Source organism: Lates calcarifer, linkage group LG14 (assembly GCF_001640805.2).
Source record: "Lates calcarifer isolate ASB-BC8 linkage group LG14, TLL_Latcal_v3, whole genome shotgun sequence".
Lineage (NCBI taxonomy): Eukaryota > Metazoa > Chordata > Actinopteri > Centropomidae > Lates > Lates calcarifer.
The window spans coordinates 7,331,107-7,353,474 of record NC_066846.1 but is presented as its reverse complement, the minus strand read 5'-3'; the positions used below and the strand labels follow the sequence as shown (position 1 = coordinate 7,353,474).

Sequence of the window (22,368 nt, the reverse complement as noted above, 5' to 3'; positions counted from 1 at the left end):
TCTACGCTTCAGCTCTGTGTCACTCTGTACATGACAAGTCATGGCGAGCCAGTTGGAAACTGGAAACTGTGAGACTTTGAGGCCTCATGTGGCTGTAATAATGAGGAAACAACATAGGCTTTAACACACTGGTGAGCATGCTCTATAAAGAAGAACTATGCATTTGTGGCCAACGAGAGCCCGGAGTGAGGGCAGGGAACGTCCGACACTGCCAAGAAAACCATGAGGGTTTGGTAAATGTAGTGATACATTGATGAATCAACTGGAACGCAAACACACAGCTCCACAGAAGTATGAGATTAGAGCATCCTGTATCATGAATCTGCTTCCAGTAATTCCAGCGGCCCTCCCATTTCTTAAAGAATGAGCCAGTGATTTCCTCACAGCAGTTCATCTGAGCACAATGATGTTCATTAATCATCAGTTTCATACACCGTTGTGCTTTCTCTTCCTCCCTCTGTGCAGATTGGGGAGGTGATGTTTGACAACCTGTAATTTTCTGCTTTCATGCTTTGTTATCCTTTTTGTCAGGAACATTAACTTTCCAGTCTGTCCCACAGCCAGACTCCATTACCAGCAGCATCAGTATTGTTTTTGAAATTTCACTCTCTTCTCTTCTCTTCTCCTCCAGTGGTTTACTGTCCAGCGCTGTTTCCTCCAGAAAATGGCTTTTTCATTCAAAATGTATGCAACAACAACTTTGATGCGGCCTGTGGTGTGCGATGCCAGACCGGTTTTGACCTCCAGGGAACCAGCATCAGACTGTGCCAGGATGATGGCACCTGGTCAGGGACACCTGCCAGCTGTAGAGGTGAGGAAGAAGCAGGTCTTTTCTTAGCAACCTTGAAACTTTATCTCATTGAAAAACGATTTGGCAGCTTTCTCTTCAGAAATAGGAGATGATGTAGAAGCAGGGCTTCAGCTGACACTTTAAGTATTTAATTATCTATTCATTTGTAAGTTGTTGATTAATGGATCAACAATTTACTCCTCATCTCTCTCTACGCCCTCATTTCTTGTCATCGTTTTTTTGCTGACTCTCTAATAAAGACATGATTAAAAAAAACAAGGCAGAACTGTGAAAAATGAAGCTCCTGTACATTGGCTGGGAAAACGAGCACAGATATCTACTTGGCTGCTGCAGCTGATGATCGCAAATAATTTGTCTTCTGAGGCTTGTTGATCATCGCAATAGCAGCAAAGCCTCTTGATTACTGAGCTCCTTGAGGAAATGCAGGGTGTTTTGTTGGTTTGTTATGTTGCTGATTAGAGTAACTGAATGCTATCCTGTGTTCCAGCTCCAATTATAGCCAGATTTTCTCAAAATATAAGTTACATGTTAAATGTTAAATGACACATGTTTTGTTTATTACATCTGATTTTCATGTTACGTACATGCAGACTTTGTATTTTCTTGAATGATGCATACAGTATCTTACAACGCAGGTCATATAGTGATTACACACAAACATACAAGCTTGTCTGATTAAACCCAGCAGATTCCTTTGCACCACATGTCTCATATAATTCCTCATTAAACTACGGGACCTTCATCAAAGCACTCAGGGTCTGCCGCTTCTCCTCTGATCTCTGCAAACCTTTATAAACATTTATGTAGCACTAAATCGACTTATCAAGCTGAAGGATAAGGAGCCGATCTGTTGCACCGTTTCTCTGCAGCCGAGACTGCACGTGTGTCGGAGCGTAAAGATTTCTTGCCATGTATTGAGATCATATGTGTTTAGATTGAGCGAAGGATCCACATTTACTGGGAGGCTACTGCTGTCTGCCAGACCAGATGTTGAGAGGAAGAAAGGTAGGGAGGATTCAATTAAAGAGAGAGCAAGACTGACAGGAAGAGAGGATATGAGGAAAGGAAGGACAGGCGATTGTACAGAGGGAAAGAAGATTGTGAGGGAGTTCAAGAAAGGAGACAGGAGAGAGAGAAAGGAAGAGGGAGTTGGAGAGGTCAAGAGATTAATGAGGAAAATGCCAGTTTGAGCAGAAAGACAGCAACAGAGTGACTCACAGAAATACCAAGACACTGAATATTCACGGGTGTGTGTTGGAGATTTATAGTATGTGGCTTTGGGTATATATTTTCTGAGTGTGTGTGCATATGTCTGCTTGTATGTGTTACACTAAGTCTAGCCTTTGCCACATATTGTAGGACCTCCCAGCTAGTTAAGCCCTGAGGGAGGGGGTCTCCTCTGAAGTGCCTGTCTGTCTATGGGTGGTGATGAGAAATAACACACTACACACCCTTTTCTAGACCTCAGCATAACTCAGAACAGACACACAGGATTTTTTCTTTTATTTCTTAGGGACTTTCACGCTTTGGGTTAAATGATAGGTCCCAAGTTATAGCTAAAGATGATATAGTGTTGTGCATTCCTGCAGTTGATTTACTGCTTTTTCCTCTCTTGTAACTTATATACAGTACCTGGGCTGATCAGTTATTCCTCAAACCTGGTTGAAAAGCATTTTAAACCATAAATTAATAATACATACGTTTTTAATTTGTTTTCGTTGTCTCAGAGAGGCACACAGGTGGGGTTTGCTGAGTCACACCAAGTCAGATTTACAGTATAAAACTGATATCACAGACATGATGAACTATAATATAAATTTTAAGTTGAAGTGTAGGATATTCACTTTATGTCTAATTAAAAACTAACAGGTTAGAGAGACAACATCGAAATATATGGGCCCCAAAGTACAACCTAACAAAAGTGAGTACAAATTTGATTTCCAGTTAAAGCCTGATTGCATAAGCAAGGTTATCAAATAACTTGTTAACACCACAGCTTCCTCAGTTTTGGCCCAGGTTGTGTGTAAGACAGCATGGATCCACATAGTAAAGAATTCCCTGAACAAGTACAAAAGCAGATTGTGAGATTTCATAAAGATGAAATGGGTACAGGAGCATCAGTAGGCTACTGAACGTGAGGCAAAACCCAGTTGCAGCAGTGGTTGGGAGGTATAGTAAGAGCGCAGTGTCCTTGAAAAATGACACCATACTCAGTTCATTGTTTATGCAGCCTTACTTTGAGAAACAGCCGGGTAAGTTCTTCTGACTTGGCAGAATGGTTATCTGAGGAAACTGGTGTTTCAGTCACAAACACAAATTTGATACAAGTTAAACACTCACAAATAACAAGAGGTAAAGACATAAACAATAACAACACAAGCCATGGGTCCTTTAAACCATAACAATATGTGTTTTGTGTCTGTTTTCCTGATCTGTTTATTTTTTCCGACCCGCAGTACGTTCCTGCCCGCCCCTCACTCGGCCCCAGCACGGCTTCCTGAGGTGCAGCGATGGCGGCGCCTCCTACAGGGCGGAGTGTCAGGTGGGCTGTGAGCGAGGCTACAGGCTAGAGGGGGACTTCAGACTCACCTGCCAGGCCAACTCTCAGTGGAGTGGACCCCAACCTCGGTGTGTGGGTAAGCCTTCATCACACCCAAACCACTATCTTACCCTGTGTGTTACATCTGGAAAAGACAAAAAGATTCTGGTTCAAAATGGCACAAGGTGCCTTTTCCCTGTGTGTGGTAAAGAAACGCCAAACCCTTATTTGAGCCAAGTGGTAATGCAAGAGTAAAAAAGACATTGGAAAAGCACCACAGTCCTGTTCATGATAACTGCACTCACAAAGGTGAAGGGGAAAGAAACAGTCATCACATCTTAATTGAAGCATAGCTGCATTATTTGTTTGTATTGTAAAGAGAGACACTCAGTCTGTTTTGTGCTGTCAATCATTTTGCAACCACAGTTTATTGAGGTGACGCATTGTATGTCTTGTTTTTGGCAATATACTGTTGAACGGCTAATTTATATGAGAGCTTTAAGTAATATATGTTTATCGTATTTGGCCATTTTGGCCAAACATCCTAATAGAAATCTGCCAGAAGACACTGGGTCACAGTTTCCTCTCAGTTGAATCTCTCTATTAAAGTCCTGCCCAAGGGAATTCATATATCTGAACCACTATTTCTTTGTTTTCATCTGTAACGTCTTCATCCTAAATTCTTGTGGTTCCCTCATCTGTAGAGTTAAATTAGATTTCTTTATTTGGTTATTCAATTTGCACTATTTTCCATGATAAATTACGCAGCCCTGCATTCACTCAAACACACAGCTCTCTCTAACAGCACATCTTTCTTGCGGCCTGACTGTATTTAACTGTAAGCTCATATTATCTGTTACTGTTATTATCGGTTACTGAATGCTGCCTGGCTGAAAAAACAGAGAGATAATTTATCAAATGACTGACTCTAAAATAACACATGATCTGGATATTTCTGTGTAAAAACATGTGGTTTTTACACACATATGTAAACACACATGAGAACATACACTCACACAGGCACAGTGGTTAAACATATGGTGTGTATTTGCACAGAGCTGCACTACATCATCATCTGCAGAGGGATACATCTGCTTTCTCATCGCAAAGCTACAGTCACCACATATACACATGCGCCCACACACTTCAAAACTGATAGTTAAGTTAAAATAGTTGCACACACTCATGCCCACCACAGAGAGCACCCAGGTCAGGCACACCAACACACAAAAAAGGGACAGTGTGAGAGTGTTTAGCCACAAACCTCCGGCCTTATTGCTCTGAGCCTGTGCTGACTCACTTCCAACCAACCAGCTAGCTGCTCTATTTAAAACACCCAGCCGGTCCGTTTCCGGAGAACTCTCTCGGTTTATCGATAACTACCATCTCCTTCTCCCCGGTGCTCTGACTGAGCTGCAGCTTGTTTGTTTGACCATCTCAGTGTTTGCCCACAGACTGTCGTTACCTCTTTAACACAGCTAAGAGGGCTCTGTGGGCTGCTGTTGCAGCTGAGTGGTTTGTTTTAGTGTTTGTTTGCACTGTGGTGAAACGGGATCGCCCTGAGAGGATGTAGAGATATTTTTTCATCTGATTGAAATCTCCCTCTCAGTGAGGTTTCCCTTGATAGCTCTTACAGCTAAAGGGAGAGAATGACAATGATCTATCCATCATCAAGTTAAAACCACATGAGCCTGCATCCCAAAAGTGCATAAAAAGCCTCCAGTGTACGAGTCCTGTGGTCAGTACTTTCTTAGGTTGATTTCCGGCCAAATGTTTGTTGTTTTTGTGCCAGTTTCTGATACACACACACTCTGAAAATACTTTTATTGTTGGCATTTATAGTGGAGCCTGCTCAAAGAAAGATTTTTATCACATTCGGGTAAAACACAGGAAACATGCTCATGATCTTGAAAGAGGTTTTTTCTCTGTTTGTCTGTTCTGCTTTTGCTGGCCTTATCTTCAAATACTCAGTAGATTTTTTTTCCTGCAGCAAGACTAATGTCAGTAATGGACAATAAATTCCCAAACTCCTACTGCAGTACTAGTAGTACCTTGTTAACTACTTCTAATAATGATTGATAAGAAAAGTTATTAGATGTGGGACCTGAGAGTTTTTTCTCAACAGATATTTTTCAAGGAACAACATAAACATCATCAGATGTCAGATTCATCTCTTGGTCTCTCTCACTCTCTCTGCAGAGGTGCGTTGTCCCCCCATCGTGCCTCAGAAGAACATCTTAGTGTCGCCCCCTGCCTGCATGAGGAGGACAGTGTCGCCGGGCTCCGCTTGCCTTCTCACCTGTCGTCAAGGCTACAATCTCCAGGGAAACAGGAAGGCGGCGTGCATGATTTCAGGGAACTGGACAGCCAATGTCCATAAAGCTGTCTGTACAGGTGACGCAGAGTGTGTGTATGTGTGTGTAAAAAGAGGAAGTTTAGCTCTGAGGTCAGAGGTCGTGATCAGGGAATGAGCTGTCAAAAAAAAAAAAAAAAGTGAAAACTAGGATGTGAAATATTTTGAGGTGAAGACACTACTGGGGCAGGTGGAGGTGAAGTTGAGGTTATTCTTATAGTTATAGTTACATAGTTATTCTCATTCTTGCCAAGAGTTATATCAGTCCCATATCTGTGCACTAAATATGAAATGGAGCTGGGCAGCAATTAGCTTAGCATAAAAACTGGAAGCAGGGGCAAACAGCTAGCCTGGCTCTCTCCAAATTTGTGCTTACTAATACTTCTAAAGCCCAGTTTTAACATTTTATATCTTGTTTGTTTAATATGTACACTAAAAGGAATACAAAGAACAAAAAGCTAATTAGGGTATTTCCCAAAGTGCTGTATGAATTCCCCCACAGCAGGATAAGACTGAATTAGAGAAAAATAATTATGCATGGATCGATGGATTTAATTAAAACTTGAACTGGTCTTCTTTGGCTGTATTAGCTCTGCCAGTAGTTTTCCACCATTAAGTTGTTTGTAAGTTCAGTATGGCTGCTGGAATATGGAAGATTCAATTAATGTTCCAGTGCTGAATGACACTTGTAATGTGTGAGTTTATTTGCAAGGCAGAAAAAGACGGATTGTTAAAAGAGCTAAAAAAATAAAAAAAAGAAAGATAGAGAATATGTGGAGAAAAAGGAGAGGAAGATATAAAAAGAAAACAGCAGGAAACTTGGAGGGAGATTTTTTTCCATTCTCTGTTCCCCCTCTCGCATTTTTCTCTGCTTTGTGAATGGTGAGAATGGTGCTAACCCCATTTTGAAGCAGGCCTCGGGTCACTAACTCAAACCATACCATGTCCGAGCTCGCATGTCTCTCCCCTCCACTCTGACTGGGCTCTGGAGATCATTATAATAGGCTGCAGCCCTCCAGATGCCTCGCAGGTGAAACAGGTGGTGCAGAGCGGCTGCGCCTGCCTCCCCTCAAATGTCCTCAATCCCCCCATTTTCCATTCCTCGTTTACTAATGAAGGAACTGCTGTCGTTAAGCAAAGGAAGAGGTGCCATAAAAATGAAAACAAATGGAGAAATAGGGTGGACAGAGAGGTGAGAGGGGAGGGATGAGTCATATCTAGGTATTTTATAATGGTATGGCAGAGAGAAGATGAGTTTTTCTGATCCTCTCAAGCACATAGAAAATAAAAGAGAAAATGTGGATTCGATAGAGAGAATAAAGAGGGAGTGCTGCAATATGGGCGGCACATTTTGAGGAGATGAAGAAAGCGAAAGTTGTTAGAAAGTTAAAAGTGTTCTTTGTGAGCTTCTGCCTTCTTTCGCTTCTCACTTCATGCTGATGACACCCAAAGTGAAATATCCTCTCTCTGTTATGAAGATGAATGAGGCTGATTGGAGCTAAGTGTGTTAGTGTTTAGCAGAAATAGATGCCTAAGCAGATGGGTCATCAGGTCCAGATGGGAACAGCTCTCTTACACAATGCAACAGGCGTGACCACTGTCGATCGATGGGAGATTCAACTCTTGGAGGTTTTGCTCATTTATTGAAGGCTTGAACTGAGTTGAACTGAACTGTGCTGGCTTCACATTATTACAACATGCTGCACAGAGAATGAGACAAAGGAAGAAACTGTTTCTTCCAAGGGTCATGGTGGCTGGTGACTTGCCATCAGCCAAAACAGGTAGACGTTAATATAACATTGTTTTTCCAACAATACCATGCTTCATTCTGAGAGGGCTTCTGTCCAAGATGTTTTCCGCTGGAACAAATAGAAAATCTGAGAGTCAGTTTTAATGAAAGTGAGAGGATTCAGTTTTCATTTTCCTGCAGCCCGACTCTGTCTGCTTGTCTGAGACCTCGCAGACACACTTGTCAAATCTTTATGTGACTGCCATTCCCATTGTTTTTTGCCTATTGCCATACATGGCAGTAAATACAGTAGATCAACATTTTATTCCTTTTAATCCCAGGTCAGAGGCTGCATTTTTGTACCTCTTCCATTTATGTGGCTCTTAAAATCTCTAATTAGCCTCAAATGTGGATGTGTTGCACATTTTCCTTTTCAAGATAACCAGGCTGTTGGAAATATCTGAATATGTGATTGACTCTTGACTTGAACTCTGTTACAAAAGCTCATTGCAGAACAGTAAGCTAATAAATGGAATCTGTGAGGTCGTTTGTTGAAACAACTCTGGGCTTACCTCAACCTCATAACTAATAAATCCTATTTAGTACAGGTGCAACAACAAACATGCACTCAGAGCAACTTTTCCTCAGGTTTTTCTCAAGTCAAACCGTGCTGTTTACCTTCCTTACTTCAGAGGGGTCAAGGGTCAATACTTAAATTGTGAATAGTTTGTAAAACATCACAAACAATAAAAAACATAAGCAGCTATTCAGATCACTTTTTACAGCCTTTTCCCACATTAAAAAGAGTGAGAGACAACCAGCCTTTGATGCACACATTTACTGGATTACCATACCAAACATAATAGCTCATTTTACTAATAAAGACCAGGACTATTGATGTGTTGACTGCTAGCAAAATACACCACTTAGCTCATGTACAAGCGTCACTTAAACAGGAACTCAACAGCGGTCTACTGGGACTGATAAGATTTAAGCTCCAGATGTTGATCTCAAGGAAAGTAGACTTTTAAAAAATCCACTTTACCCTCAGTTATTCTCTCTGATTTACCCAAACAGCTTAATGTCAGAATTAAAACATGTCATTGCTGTAGTCTACTGTAGTAGTTGTTAACATGAGCAACTTCCTCACACACTGGGTTTGTGATTCAGATTTATGATTATCAAGGCCAAAAAATATATAATTTATCTGAGATGAAGTTTGCTTTTCCATGAGCCCAACTGTTTTGACAATGACATAAAGCACATAAAGTAATTTCTCTTTTAACCTATGTTCCACCATTGTGGCCTGTTGTTGAGGTAATGGATGGACAGAGATAAGAGAGTTACAATCACATAGTCTAAAAATGTAGCATCAGTGGGGTCTGGTCTTGTTGGAACAGCGACAGTTGTGCACTCTCTCTCTTTGATTCAGTAATGACCAGTAATGAGTGTGTGACGTGTTGTGATTAAAGAGGTCAGGGGTCAGATGACATCACACACCTACTCCCTCAGTGATAACAAGCGGAGCAGGCTGACGTCAGTGTATACAGTGTATGATTGACGAACATCTGCAATATTTGAATCTAATTTAAATTGTAATTAAATTTGGAGTCGGTTTAAGCGTCTGCAGTTTCTCGTCTCTAAAATGTAAACTGTCTCTTCAGATGCTGAACCACCATGGATCCAGTGCCCTGCAGACATTGTTGCAGAGACAGATGAGCGACGTGGAACCGCCAACGTCAGCTGGAACGTCCCAAATGCCACTGATAACTCTAAAGAAGAGGTTGGATATTGAATATTGATAGGCAGTTGATGTCAAAAGATTTCCATCAGAAAAACGTGTAATATGCCCATCATACAGGCATCACAAAATGACTTAAAAGACTTCTTACCTCTTTCAAAAAACAATTTCATGATACATTTTGGATACATTTACCTCTTCAGACTTGTATAAATCCTTCAAAATCAAACAATATATGTAGGAAAACTTACACTTGTGTCCACATGAAGAGGTTAGGGCACATGGAGTCACAAGACTCTGGTTTCCAGTTCTGAGTTCAGAGTCTCTTTTTCTTCGTATTTACTGTCTCTCACTCCTCCAGGTGGTGGTGCAGGTGAAGCCAGTCTACTCTCCTCCTCAGCTGTTCCCCATCGGAAAAGAGACCATCACCTACATCGCAACCGACCGCTCCGGGAACCAGGCCAACTGCTCCTTTACAGTAACAGTCATCGGTGAGCTCATCCTCCTGGAGACTGCATCAAAGCAAACAATGGATGCTGCATATGGCTTCCATGGCCTATTTTAGTGAGAGAGGGGGAAATACTTCATTCACACTGCAGGCTATTCATGATTCATCCACAGTTCCACTTGGCCTTTTATATACTTGGATCACCGTCATATCTTCTCGAGAATGTCATTAATTACAAAGACAAACATTAACTGATATAGATGTAAAGACAACAAACATCTGTAGAATGTAAAATTCAGAGTAAATATCCCATTATTGGTTGTGTCTCAGCACAAAGACTGCACCAGTTTTTTACAAAATGAAAACTTATTCCATCAGGATAATTTGAAAGATGCTGTAATCGCATTATTATTCTGCACATACTGGCTTTAAAGACTTCATAAAAAGATATGTAGACGTCTAATGAAGCGAGGCGTCTCCCTGATAACAGTGACGTCAGCTATTTGAGCTGTGTTTTGTCTTTCTCCCTGCAACTACTGGCTGAAGTACACACAGCTGAGCTGCTTTGTATACATATGAAATATTTTTTAGATGACTTTTTGTTATTAACATTTATTTTTTTCATGGCAGTGCTGACAACCCAGGGCTGTAATGCTCTAATAAAGGTCTAATGAAGGCCTCTGAACAGTAAATTACAATAGAAAAATAACAATGTGTGCAGTCTGTTGCCTTGGTGAGGTTCAAACCAGTGGCCTCCAGCCTCTATCCACCCGTGCAAATCCTACCTCCTGGCCTGTTTGTTACCCCATCTACTAAAGCCCACCCCTCTGCTGCAGCTCACTTCTGTCACTCAATGTAAATCCGCGATTTAATTGATGTACTCAGCAGAGAGGGAGTCTGTCCGGCCCCAGCAGGTGCCAAATAGTGTTACTGTAGCGAGTGAAAAACAGGGGTGTCCCGTGTCAACCGCTCAATAATCACAGCAGTCAGGGGGAAAAACCTCAAGCATGGTAGCCGTGAACATTTCCATATGTTATTATGGTGGTGGAACGTTGTGGTTTTTTATTAGAGACATGTGTTTAAGCGGTGCCCTCTGACACTCTGTACTGCTGCATCGAAAAAGTCAGATCACAGCGCAGCACACTGCTCCCAACTGTGTTTCTCTAATATTGTTATAATATATTCCAGTCTTGGGAGCAGTTGTGTGTTTATGTGTTCAAACTGTACAATGCTTTTTTTTTTACCTGCACATGGCTGAGATTACAGGTTTGATTGCTTTTGCAGCCGGTGGATGTTAAATGGCTGTTATTGATATGTTTAATGTTCACAAATGTTCTGTTTTTTATTGTGTGCTCCACCATCTGCTTATCTGGTCATCACACATCCTGTTAACAAACCTTATATCCCCTCCTAGATACGGAGCCTCCAGTGATTGACAGGTGCAGGTCGCCGCCCACGGTCCAGGCCACAGACGGGGAGACGGCGGTCGTTTGGGAGGTGCCACAGTTTTCCGACAACTCAGGTATGTCTGGTCGCCGTTCTCAGACGGCAGCTTCAGTAGATGGTTTATTCTTTTGCTCCTCTGTTCCACTCCACTCCACCCTCCTCTTCCTCCACTGATGATGGTTAAACAGGATCTTTTCCATTGGGTGACTGGGAAAAAAGGGGATCAGAAGAGGGCTCTGTGCCTCTGTAAGTCTGTGTGTATGTGTGTGCGTGTGTGTGTGTGTGTGTGTGTGTGTGTGTGTGTGTGTGTGTGTGTGTGTGTGTGTGTGTGTGTGAATGATGGTGAGAGACACTGGACATAGAGGGTGGATTGTAATTGTGTGCATGAATGCCTCATTTGTGTGTGTGTGTTTAAGACAGATAGAGAGAGAAAAGGACTAGCGGCCCGATGAAGTTGTTACAATGCCTGTTAATGTCATTAATGTTAAAACAGACGGAGGCAGCAGAGAGAAGCAGGTGTTTTTGCTATGAAAAATGTTCCTTTGTGGGAATGTGCACTCATTCCATCCATTTTTCACAGTCATTTATATGATTATACATCCATACACAGTATTTCACTCATATGGGAGTTAAATGTTTTTGAATTGCTTGTCAATTTTTTTTCTTTGTTTTCTTTATCAGAGCGGCTGCCATACACAGTAGATCTCGGTATTAATCACTGTCTTTGTTAAGCTAAACATTCCAGAAGTACATCCACAGACAAAATATTGATTTAGTTCACAGCTGGTTCAGCAGAGGTTCAGCATTTTTATATAGACACAAGTATTCAGTAAGAAGAATGACCCTTTTCAGTGTCCTTTAATGTGTTTGTTGATGAATTAATGTGTGAGCAAAATTTGTGCGTTGAAGTCCACGAGGTCCCAAGTCTCATTTATCATGTTTTACATATGAAATCCTCATCTCTTAAGTAACTGCAGCTAGTAATTTAATAACTTCCTCAGGAACTTCCACTACCTTGTGATTCAACGCCTACCTTTAGTTTTACTCAAAATCATTTTGGGGCAGCACAACACAGCTTTTATGTTTGACAGTATTTTTACTTAAGCCTGCAGTGTGGAACTTCTGTCTCCCCATCTGGCAGTGAGAGTAATTACAATCTGTATTTGTCTTAGCTTCCTTCTTCATACTGTAATCCTTCCTCTGAACACCGATTTTCTTTCATATGTGGAACAGAAGAAAATTTTCTTGAATCCCTCCTAGGTTTTTCTGTCATAGGCTTCACCATACTCCTAGTTCCTGTAGCCTGCTGCCTCTCTGTCGCTGCGGTTGCTCCCCTCTTCAGCTCTGGCAAACCAGTCATTGCTGGTTGACGTAAAGCTACCAGTGCGTCAGTGCAGGAATGTTGCCACAGACACCAGACTTAAAACTCTGGGATACTGTGAGATTTACCTGGCGCTGATAGGCTTAATCAGCATTGTAGGAACTCATTTGGCTCAAATGTAATGGACTCTCATTTACCTGTAAAAATCCTAAAAGCTTTAACAGTCTTTTAAAATTGTTCCAGTGGTGCAGGGTTTAACTTCATGGACCACCCTGCCACACTCATCACGCTGATGTTAAGCAATTCAGACCGGTCCTGTTATAAAGGAGTGCATCAAGGCCATTCTGCCAAATAGACTAAATAACGTAGAGCTGGCTGGCTTTCTCCTGGCGCACTAGCTGTACCCAAACAGCCGTGGTGGTGACAGACAACAAACCAGACTTCTCCAGGGATCCAGTCCACAGCCTGACCTATGTAGTTCACTGGCTCCACATACGCACAAATAAATCACACGAACACTGCTCACATATGCGTTTGTGTGTGTTCACAAACTTAGGCAGGCACGCAAACACAGACCTCAAACTCACAGAGGTCCCAAAGGGTTTGTTCCCCACCTGTCTGCAGAGGTGCACCCCTATCGCACACACATTCACACACTCACACACACACACACACACACATACACTGTAATAACAGGCTGCTGCGGCTGCTTCGGGCCGCACGACGTCAACACAGCGCTGCTTCGACGTCAGTGTTTTGTTTTTCCAGGCCCACACCCTGATGCCAGAGCTATATATAGTCACGACTCTGGACTCACACACACACACATACAAACACACACACACAGGCTATATATAAGGGGAGACACCAGACTCCAGCAGACCAGACGTGTGTCAGCCCTGTTGGAACGACGTTACTACCGTTAATGGAGGAGGTGGATGCGAGTGAAATGAAAGGTCACTCACTCAACTTTTCCCACCTTCTCCTTTTGTTTTTAATCCCGTCTGTGTCTCACACAGTGCAGATGTTTTCACAGCTTTTTTGTTCACAACCTGTGTCAGTTTGCAGTCAAGGCCCACAGTATCACACACACTCATACACTCCTCTCATCACTGCTGCCTCTCCCAAAGAACTATCCATCACTCTCTGCACATTCAGTTTTTTTTGTTTTTTTTTAAACCATCCAGACTGTAGAAATTTTCCTCTTCAGTCCCCAGAGGTGGATTGTTCTGCTGCCATGTGATGCCCAGAGTCACTATTCATATGTCAACATATCATAGTTTAACATAGCTTCTATGGTTTACAGAGAGTGACTCATTTAGTCCTGGAAACTGGAGTAAAGCCAAGACTGCCCTCTGTAGGTTAACTGGAGTAACACTTTTGACTCAGGAAAAGGTTCTTAACTTGGAAAAATATTGTTCTTCCAAAAGCAACTGAGAAATGTTACAAATCAGGCTTATTTCATCTTTTACATTTGACAGTTATCCTCCAGCACTTTCACTGGACATCCCTGTAATTGGACAAAATCACTGTCTACAATATTTGCGCATAGGTCAAGGAATATTATATTATTATACAAAATGTCACATGCCAATAAGCAATAAAAGTATAAAAACAGTATCATGATGATGTTGTTTCGCACTCACAATTGATATGTGTTTGAAATTTTGTAATGTTTGTCTCTCTCAGGTGGCCGCCTCATGGTAACCAGCAGCAAGGCTCCAGGCTCTCTGTTCCCAGTAGGAGAGACTCTGGTCCAGTACACTGCTACTGACGCTGCTGGAAACAGCCGCATCTGCAACCTCACCATCACCGTACAAGGTACACAACTGACTGAAACAGCACGCACTGAATCCTGTTATATAAATGCACTGTGAATTTGTGTAAATATTTTACTTCCTTAGTATATCAACAACATTTATACTGATTGTCCACCATTTACTGTGCTCAACTAGGGTATAAGGGTAAGGATATTTTTTTGTCTCTAGTTTTATCTGTCATGTATGTGTTAATGTTATTCTTTTTCAAGCATCTGTAAAGAGGAATAAAATGTTGTTGTTCCAGGACCATGGTAGAGCTTAATATGTATTCACAGCATATCATCGTCCAGGGATGAACTTAATAAAATGATATTTGTTGTGATTAATTATATAAAATTAGTACTTGCGTACCAGAATTTTACTTATGTGCTCAGGTGTGAACAAACCATAGAAGTGTTATATTTTTGCCTGTCCAGGGACAACCTGTGAGCAGCCGTATGTCCCAGTGAATGGAGAGTTCATTTGCTCTGAAGAGGAGGAGGGCATTAACTGTACTCTTCGCTGTAAGGACGGCTACAGCTTCACTCAGGATGCAGTGCACAGCTACTTCTGCCCCAACAACGGCGTATGGGAGCCGCCGTACTCTCCAGACAGACCCGACTGCTCAGGTAAGCTCTGCTGTGCACCTAGGTCTCATTACTGCAGCTACGTGAATACGTGTATGTGCACATCAATTCTAGGATATATGTATGATTGTTAACACTGGGTAACTAAATGACAAAGCTATTTTTGTCTCTCTCAGTGAACCGCATAGCAAACAACGGATTCAAGCCCTTTGAGATGCTGTTTAAAGCATCTCGCTGTGATGACGTGGACCTGGTCAAGTCCTTTACTGGAGAGTTTAACACCAAACTGGGAGGCATGGTGAGAGCCTTTATAAACACACACAGACACACTGTTTTTGCTGTGAATCAACTCTCAAACACATGTTGCTTTTTCTTTTTTTTGTCTCCTCGACAGCTCCCCAACATCTGCAGCAGCGATGACGTCACCTGCAAGCTGGAGGTGATGTCACAGGGTCATTGTCTGGAGTACAACTACGACTACGAGAACGGATTTTCTATTGGTAAGATTTACACGCACAAATACACCCCCACTAAACACCCCACCTTCATTTTTATAGAAGCATCTTATCAGCTCCCTATTCCTCCGTGTCTCCTTGTCCAATATTTATCAGCACCAGGTGGTTGGAGCAACAACTGGAGTCCTCAAGGCTCCCAGGACTATGCCTACTTTGAGTCAGGCTTCGCCACAGGCACACGGCAGCTCGCCAACAGGCAGCAAGACGGCGGCGTGCAACCACACTACCGCACTAAGAGGCACAGAAAAATCAAAGGCCCAACCAGAGACCAGAAGATCCAGATTTATTTCAACATAACAGGTAAAATAAGTGTGACTTTCCTCGTGTTTATGGACATAGCTACAGGGTTAGCATGTAAGTATTTCAGCTTTTTCTGGTGTAGTACTTGTGTTCTTTGTCACAGGCTGATGTAATAATATGCTTGGTACATTGCAGCATTGCCTTACATTATATTTTATTTGTTGTTAGTTATCAGTCCTTTAAACTTTTTCCGTTCTCCCAGCAAGCATCCCTCTGCCCCTGTCGAGGAACGACTCAGTAGAGGTGGCCAATCAGAAGAGGCTCCTGCGGACCCTGGAGCAACTGACCAATCGACTGAAGCGAACCTTGGCCAAGCAGCCGCTGTCCAGTTTCCACGTGTCCTCGGAGATGATTGTGGCCGATCCCAAATCTCTGGAGGGCAGGAGGGCGTCTCTGTTCTGCAGGCCGGGCTCGGTGCTCAAAGGCCGAATGTGTGGTGAGTATAAGGCGACTGAATGGAGGATACACCCACCTAAACTCATTGAACCAGCTTTTTATTTGTTTAATTCGGTTTACTTTATTTATAACAATATAACTACAGGGAAATTTATGGGATTTTAAGAAAAGCTAATACTGCTATAAAATTTATATGTTTCCCATTAAATTACTAATTGTGAGTGCTTTTGCAGTCCAATGTCCAGTGGGAACGTACTTCTCTCTGGAATATAATGAGTGTGAGAGCTGCTGGCTCGGCTCCTACCAGGACCAGGAAGGTCAGCTGGAGTGTAAGTCCTGTCCTGAGGGAACCTCCACAGCCTACCTGCACTCCCGCAGTGTGGCTGAATGTAAAGGTACGATTTTATGTGCATGAATACAGTTAGACCTCAGTCTTACTCCTATCCTTTTCATATAGAAACACAAACTAGATAAAATAATAGTAATTATTCACAAATAGTGCTTTATTTTCTTTTGTTTCATTCATGATGTTTGTTAATTGTGATTTTCTATCTGTATCTGATTGTTCCTCTTGATGTGGCGTTTTGCATGTGTCTGCAGGGCAGTGTAAACCCGGCAGTCACTCTCTGAACGGGCTGGAGATCTGTGAGTCATGCCCGCTGGGACACTTCCAGCCTGGTTTCGGCGCCAGGGAGTGTCTGGTCTGTCCAGACGAGACTTCCACCGTCACCAGAGGAGCAGTGGACGAGACAGAATGTGGAGGTGATACAGTTTGACAGTGTAGAGCACACACCCTTAATGTCCTATCAACTTGCTTATTTTAACTTAATCATTGTTCTAAATGCTGCTAGGTAACAAAAACAAATACAGGTCCAGACTGTAAGCAGAAATGTGTCAGGTGGTATTTGGCATTCATGTGTAATTATATCAGAAAGGCAAACTCCTATTTGGAAATTTTATGATTGCCCTTTAAAGTTGGATGATAAATCTGGAAACAGAGAGATTTTTGCTACCTTAGTTTCCGAGTTAGAATACAAAAATAACCTCTAACCTTTAAAATTGTAGACTTGGAGCTATTCCATGTTGGCTTTATCCCCTTTTTTTCAATTTTGGGTGATTGGGGAATTTCACCTGCTCCTTCATATTCATCCATCTTTTCTTTTTTTTCTCTTTATGGTGCTGCTCTCCTCTCCTGCAGTTCCCTGTTCAGCAGGTCATTTCTCCCGCACCGGCCTTGTTCCCTGTTACCCTTGCCCCAGAGATTACTACCAGCCTGAACATGGCCGCTCCTACTGCCTCTCCTGCCCCTTCTATGGAACCACCACTGTTACCGGGGCAACCACCATACAGCACTGCTCCAGTAAGTGTCTGAGTTTAGAGAAAAACACATTTTATTTACATGTTGAACCAACAAAAAACAAAATCTGATCATGTGGGGAACTGAGAAAATCTTGTTGAAATGAAACCTCTGATCACAACTGAAGTTTCCTCAACCAAAATAATAACAGTTTTAATGTTTGGAGCGTACTTAGATCACTTAAGATCTCCCTGATGAATTCCAATATTATTTCCCGATAATCTCTGAAGTAAGGTGGATTGAAAATCTCCAAACTATCTTACAACATTATTTAACTTCTTAAAAGCTTCACTAAAACCTTTAATCATTGCTATTAAAAACAATTAAAGCTTTATTGAAACAAAAATACACAAAACTAAGAAGATTAAATGTGGCTATCGTGATGCTAATCAACACACAAACACACATTAATGTCAGTGAAAACAGATCTCTACAAAATTATCTAAATTGATAAAATTTCCTGATGTGTTGCAGGAAGTACGAAGAACTAAAACCTAAACTGCACTATCATAGTTTGTTTTACCCATAGCTCCAGTTTAAACAAACTCCGATGTGACCAGATTACGAAAAAGTGCAGATTTTCACACGGCTGAGTTTCTATTTTGACACCATTCTTCTGTGTTGAATTGGCACGTTAAGTGACTTATGTTATATTTCTACAGGACGTGCCCAGTGAAGTCAGCAGAGAGCACATTTTATGGAACGTCTCTCTGTCTGTGTGAAAACTTGCCGCCATCTCTCCAGTTGTGTGGTGTCTGATCTGTGTTGTGACAGCTCAATCCAATTGGAAAAGGGATTACTGCGCCGGGATCACGGGGGGAAAGGAAATAATATGACTTTTATTTCACTGCAGCAGAATGGAAATGAGTAACACCGCGTGCCTGAAGTGTGGGAATGAACAGTGGTTTGGAGATGCTGCCAGTTTTCAATAAGAATACAGGCTTTTGTTCAGTTGGATCACAACCGTCTGCCAGTCTGGTAGCAAGGGGAAAGATCGTTGCCGTGTTTTTCCGACTTGTATTTGCTTACATTGTATTTTCTGTGGGTGTCATTGTCAGGTTTTGGCTCCAGTTTTCTTCCAAAGGAGGAGAGTGTAACTGCAGCTCCAGAGGTGGAGGTCAGTGAAGACTACCAAGCAAGCAGTCAGGTTAGTAATTATCTTGTCTGAACTGATTATTTCTGACATGTTGTTTTGTCTCATAATCAACATATTCATCCATAAATCAAGACACAACTCCACACAGACGATTTGTAAAGTATGAGAGTTTTTGTCAAGTATGTTTTTCCTGTGTTTGTAATAGTACAATCTGATTGGTTTTAGGTTTTCCATGAGTGCTTCCTGAATCCCTGCCAGAATAAGGGGACATGTGAGGAGGTGGGGGCGGGATACGTCTGCACCTGCATGCCTGGGTTCACAGGTAAACTGCTGAGTTTGGCACCTAGTGTTTACTACCAGTGTTTACTAAGAAAAAGTGACAACCTTTAAGCAGTCAGTGTAGAAACTGTTGTAGAAACTGCTTATAAAACTTAATTTAACTTATTTCAGCCAAATTGTGATAAAACAGAAGTCTTTCTTAGGAGAGCATCATGTCACAGGTACAACAGAGCCTCGGCCTGAAGCTACTGATCATCGCACTCTTGAATCTGTTATCTTTGTTTTTGTTTTAAAGGAGTTACTGATACTTTTTCTATAGTAATAAATACAATAAACTTGCTTCTGGCTGTGTTTTCATAAAGCAGGGAATATAAATCAAACCTCATTTCAATCAAAACCAACTGATCCTTCTTTTTATGCTGCTTCACACACACACACACACACACACACACACACACACACACACACACACACACACCATGTGGTCTATGATGATTCAGTCTACAGTGTCAGCTGGTAGAGATGAGACATATCATATTGGTTAATCACCAATACTTTATTATGTGTCAGACTCCCATAGCAGAGATGAAAATAAAATCCACTTGACACCATGTTCCCTGTCATCAGCTGTCTCTTGTTGTGAGTGTTTGGCCGACATAATATTTATCACAGTTGTGCTGTGTGTGACTTTGTTGTGATAAGTGCTTGACGCAGCCTCTGATATTTCTCTCTCAGGTGCCAAGTGTGAGATTGACATAGATGAGTGCGACTCTGCTCCATGCCAGAATGGAGGCCTGTGTAGGGACGGCATGGGAGACTTCCAGTGTCAGTGCAAGCCAGGGTTTTTAGGTATAGCAGCATATGATAACTAAATTTGTAATTACTGATTTAAAATTTCTGTGTAATGTTTTTTAATGTTCCTGTAACCTTCATGCTCATTTTCAGTCTCTGTTTGACTCTTAACTTTTATCCCTGTTGGTCCCAGGCTCTCTGTGTGAGGCGGAGGTGAATGAGTGCATGTCCTCCCCCTGTCTAAATGAAGGGGTGTGTGTGGACGAGGTCAACAAGTTCACCTGCAGTTGTGCCAGCGGCTTCACAGGTTGGATAACAAGACTGCGTTACATTTTCACTCTGGATATGATAGTTGATGTCCTCATCAACAGTCAGGGCGATAGTTGATGTCAACTGTAAAGTGTCTTTTCACATTTTCTCAGGGTCTCGTTGTGAGCTGGAAATAAACGAGTGTCTCTCCGACCCCTGTCTGAATGGAGCCATGTGTGAGGACCTGACAGGTGGTTACACCTGTAATTGTGCCGTTGGCTTCTCAGGGGATCGCTGTGAGGTCAACATTGATGAATGCTACAGCGCCCCCTGCTTGAATGGAGGCTCGTGTCTGGATGCTGTAAACAATTTCAGGTAATAAAAAATCTAATGGAAGGAAGCAGCTCCTGATGAGCATTTGAGGCTTCCCAGTGGGGCGAAGGCGATAAAGCTACAAATTCAGGATCTGGATCCATTTAGTACAGTATATATGACCATGACTTCATTTGTGTACCTCACTGTGGTAATGTCCTGCCTCTCCTCTCCCAGGTGTCAGTGTGTGGAGGGCTACCGGGGCCGGCTGTGTGAGGTGGATGTGGATGAGTGCGATCCTAACCCCTGTGTGAATGGCGCCAGTTGCTTGGACGGTCTGGGATCCTACACCTGCCGCTGCCTCCCTGGGTTCAACGGAACCAGGTGTGAGACAGGTACTATAGGACAGATGACACATCACCATGGAAACTCTAGAGGAGCAAAAGAGAGATAACTGATATAGATTTTGTCTGTCAGTTAAACCTGTCTTGAAATTTCCGTTAAAGCCTATGGACAAGCATTGTTGGTTTTAATTCTTCTAAAAAGAAGCTTTTTATGTTTCTACTTTTCTCGTTAAAACACATTAAACATACAACTGTGCAAAGACATATCCCTTTATAATGTTTTTTAGGATGCATTTCTTCTAGGTGTTTTGGTATTTTCATATAGCATTATATAGCAAGGACAATAGGCAACCTTTTTTGGCAGGTTGCCCATTAAAATTAAGCGATTTCTATCCCTTGTCACAAGGTGAGGAGGTTAAATTAAACAATGAGGGATTTTTCCTTCTAAAATTCTATTATTTGAATATTTTTTATTTCCCAGAAGAGGTAAAACTTGGTATTTCACACAAAAATGGAAGTGAAATCCAGAGAAAATGGGCTCTTGCTTATAGATGATGCTTGCCTGTTTTTGAGATGGATCATAATTGCTTTTATATAAGGACAAGAGGAGTCAGTCAGAAGAATATATAATTAGAAACAGAGCAAGTTAAGATTTAAATCTAATTATTAAAAATGACATAGCTTTTTCACTCACTGTATTAATGTTTTTTCTCTTCTGTCCTATCAGAGATGTCCTCTGCCTTCAACTTGGACTTTGAGGTGTCCGGTATCCACGGTTATGTGATGATGGATGGAGTGATGCCGGCACTGACAGAGATCACCTGTACCTTCTGGATGAGGTCATCAGATACCACTAACTATGGCACACCTGTCTCCTACGCTGTGGAGGGCAGCGACAATGCTTTCCTACTCATAGACTACAATGGGTCAGTGATATACCAAGAATTTAGAGAATGTAAATGCAGATACCCAGGAGCATTTCACATGGCGTGTCTTTAACAGAGTGCATGCTGTAGTTTATATTTTTCATCATCCCTCCTTTCTTTTGTATTAAATCCTCTCAATCATTTTTCCCTCTGTAAGGTGGGTGCTGTATGTGAACGGTAAGGAGCGGATCACTGACTGTCCTGCTGTGAACACGGGTCACTGGTACCACATCGGGGTGTCCTGGAGGAGCTGGGATGGTGACTGGAGAATCTACATCAATGGGAAGCCCTCAGACGGAGGCAAAGGCCTGTCAGTCGGCACCACTATCCCAGGTGTAGTGCTATCCTCGACCTGGTTAACTTTGTGTCAAGATAAATGTTTTCAATATCCAGAACAATGTTGGTCTTTGTCTTAGTTTTTGAAAGTATAATAGAAGATTGAAGAAACACAGTATCCCAGTAGACAAAGGGTACGCTTTCTCAGTGAGTAATGGTTAATCTCCCCTTGTTTTGTAGGTGGTGGGGCGCTGGTATTAGGTCAGGACCAAGACCAGAGGGGTGAAGGCTTCAACCCCGTCGAATCCTTTGTTGGATCCATCAGTCAACTCAACATCTGGGATCGTGTTCTCACACCACAGCAGGTAAACATGAAGTATAAAGATATAAAGTCATTGATGTTGAGCCGATTAAGATTGTCTAACTCACATCTGTGAAACCAGGTGATTTAACACAACATGTATCAGGGATATTAATGTGAATTTGAATGAGTCTTTTGTGCTTGAATACTACAGATCAAGGTCCTGGCCAGCAGCTGTCCAGCCTCTCATGTGACCCACAGAGGGAACGTCCTCGCCTGGCCAGACTTCCTCAACGGGGTGGTGGGCCGAGTCAAAGTAAACCTCAGCAGCATTTTCTGCGCAGGTATGAAATCTATACAAATGTCAGGTATATATGTTACCCTGAATGATGAATTACTTTTATAATAAAGTAATTGGTTATATTTGCTGTGACGCTCCTGGACACCCGTC

General features: G+C 42.1%; 1 protein-coding gene across 1 annotated transcript in view; it reads left to right on the top strand.

The window, feature by feature from the left end:
* The window catches only part of svep1 (sushi, von Willebrand factor type A, EGF and pentraxin domain containing 1), a 92,450-nt gene that overhangs the window by 50,503 nt on the left and 19,579 nt on the right, over positions 1-22,368 (top strand). The window contains 25 exon segments of the mRNA XM_018705129.2: positions 632-811; positions 3,268-3,447; positions 5,550-5,744; positions 9,097-9,215; positions 9,535-9,664; positions 11,036-11,143; positions 14,078-14,209; positions 14,625-14,816; positions 14,951-15,072; positions 15,169-15,274; positions 15,386-15,589; positions 15,792-16,025; positions 16,219-16,380; positions 16,586-16,747; positions 17,184-17,345; positions 18,401-18,489; positions 18,664-18,760; positions 19,453-19,566; positions 19,703-19,816; positions 19,932-20,133; positions 20,308-20,465; positions 21,142-21,340; positions 21,498-21,673; positions 21,857-21,981; positions 22,132-22,261. Of these exon segments, the coding sequence (XP_018560645.2) occupies positions 632-811; positions 3,268-3,447; positions 5,550-5,744; positions 9,097-9,215; positions 9,535-9,664; positions 11,036-11,143; positions 14,078-14,209; positions 14,625-14,816; positions 14,951-15,072; positions 15,169-15,274; positions 15,386-15,589; positions 15,792-16,025; positions 16,219-16,380; positions 16,586-16,747; positions 17,184-17,345; positions 18,401-18,489; positions 18,664-18,760; positions 19,453-19,566; positions 19,703-19,816; positions 19,932-20,133; positions 20,308-20,465; positions 21,142-21,340; positions 21,498-21,673; positions 21,857-21,981; positions 22,132-22,261 (3,792 nt within the window).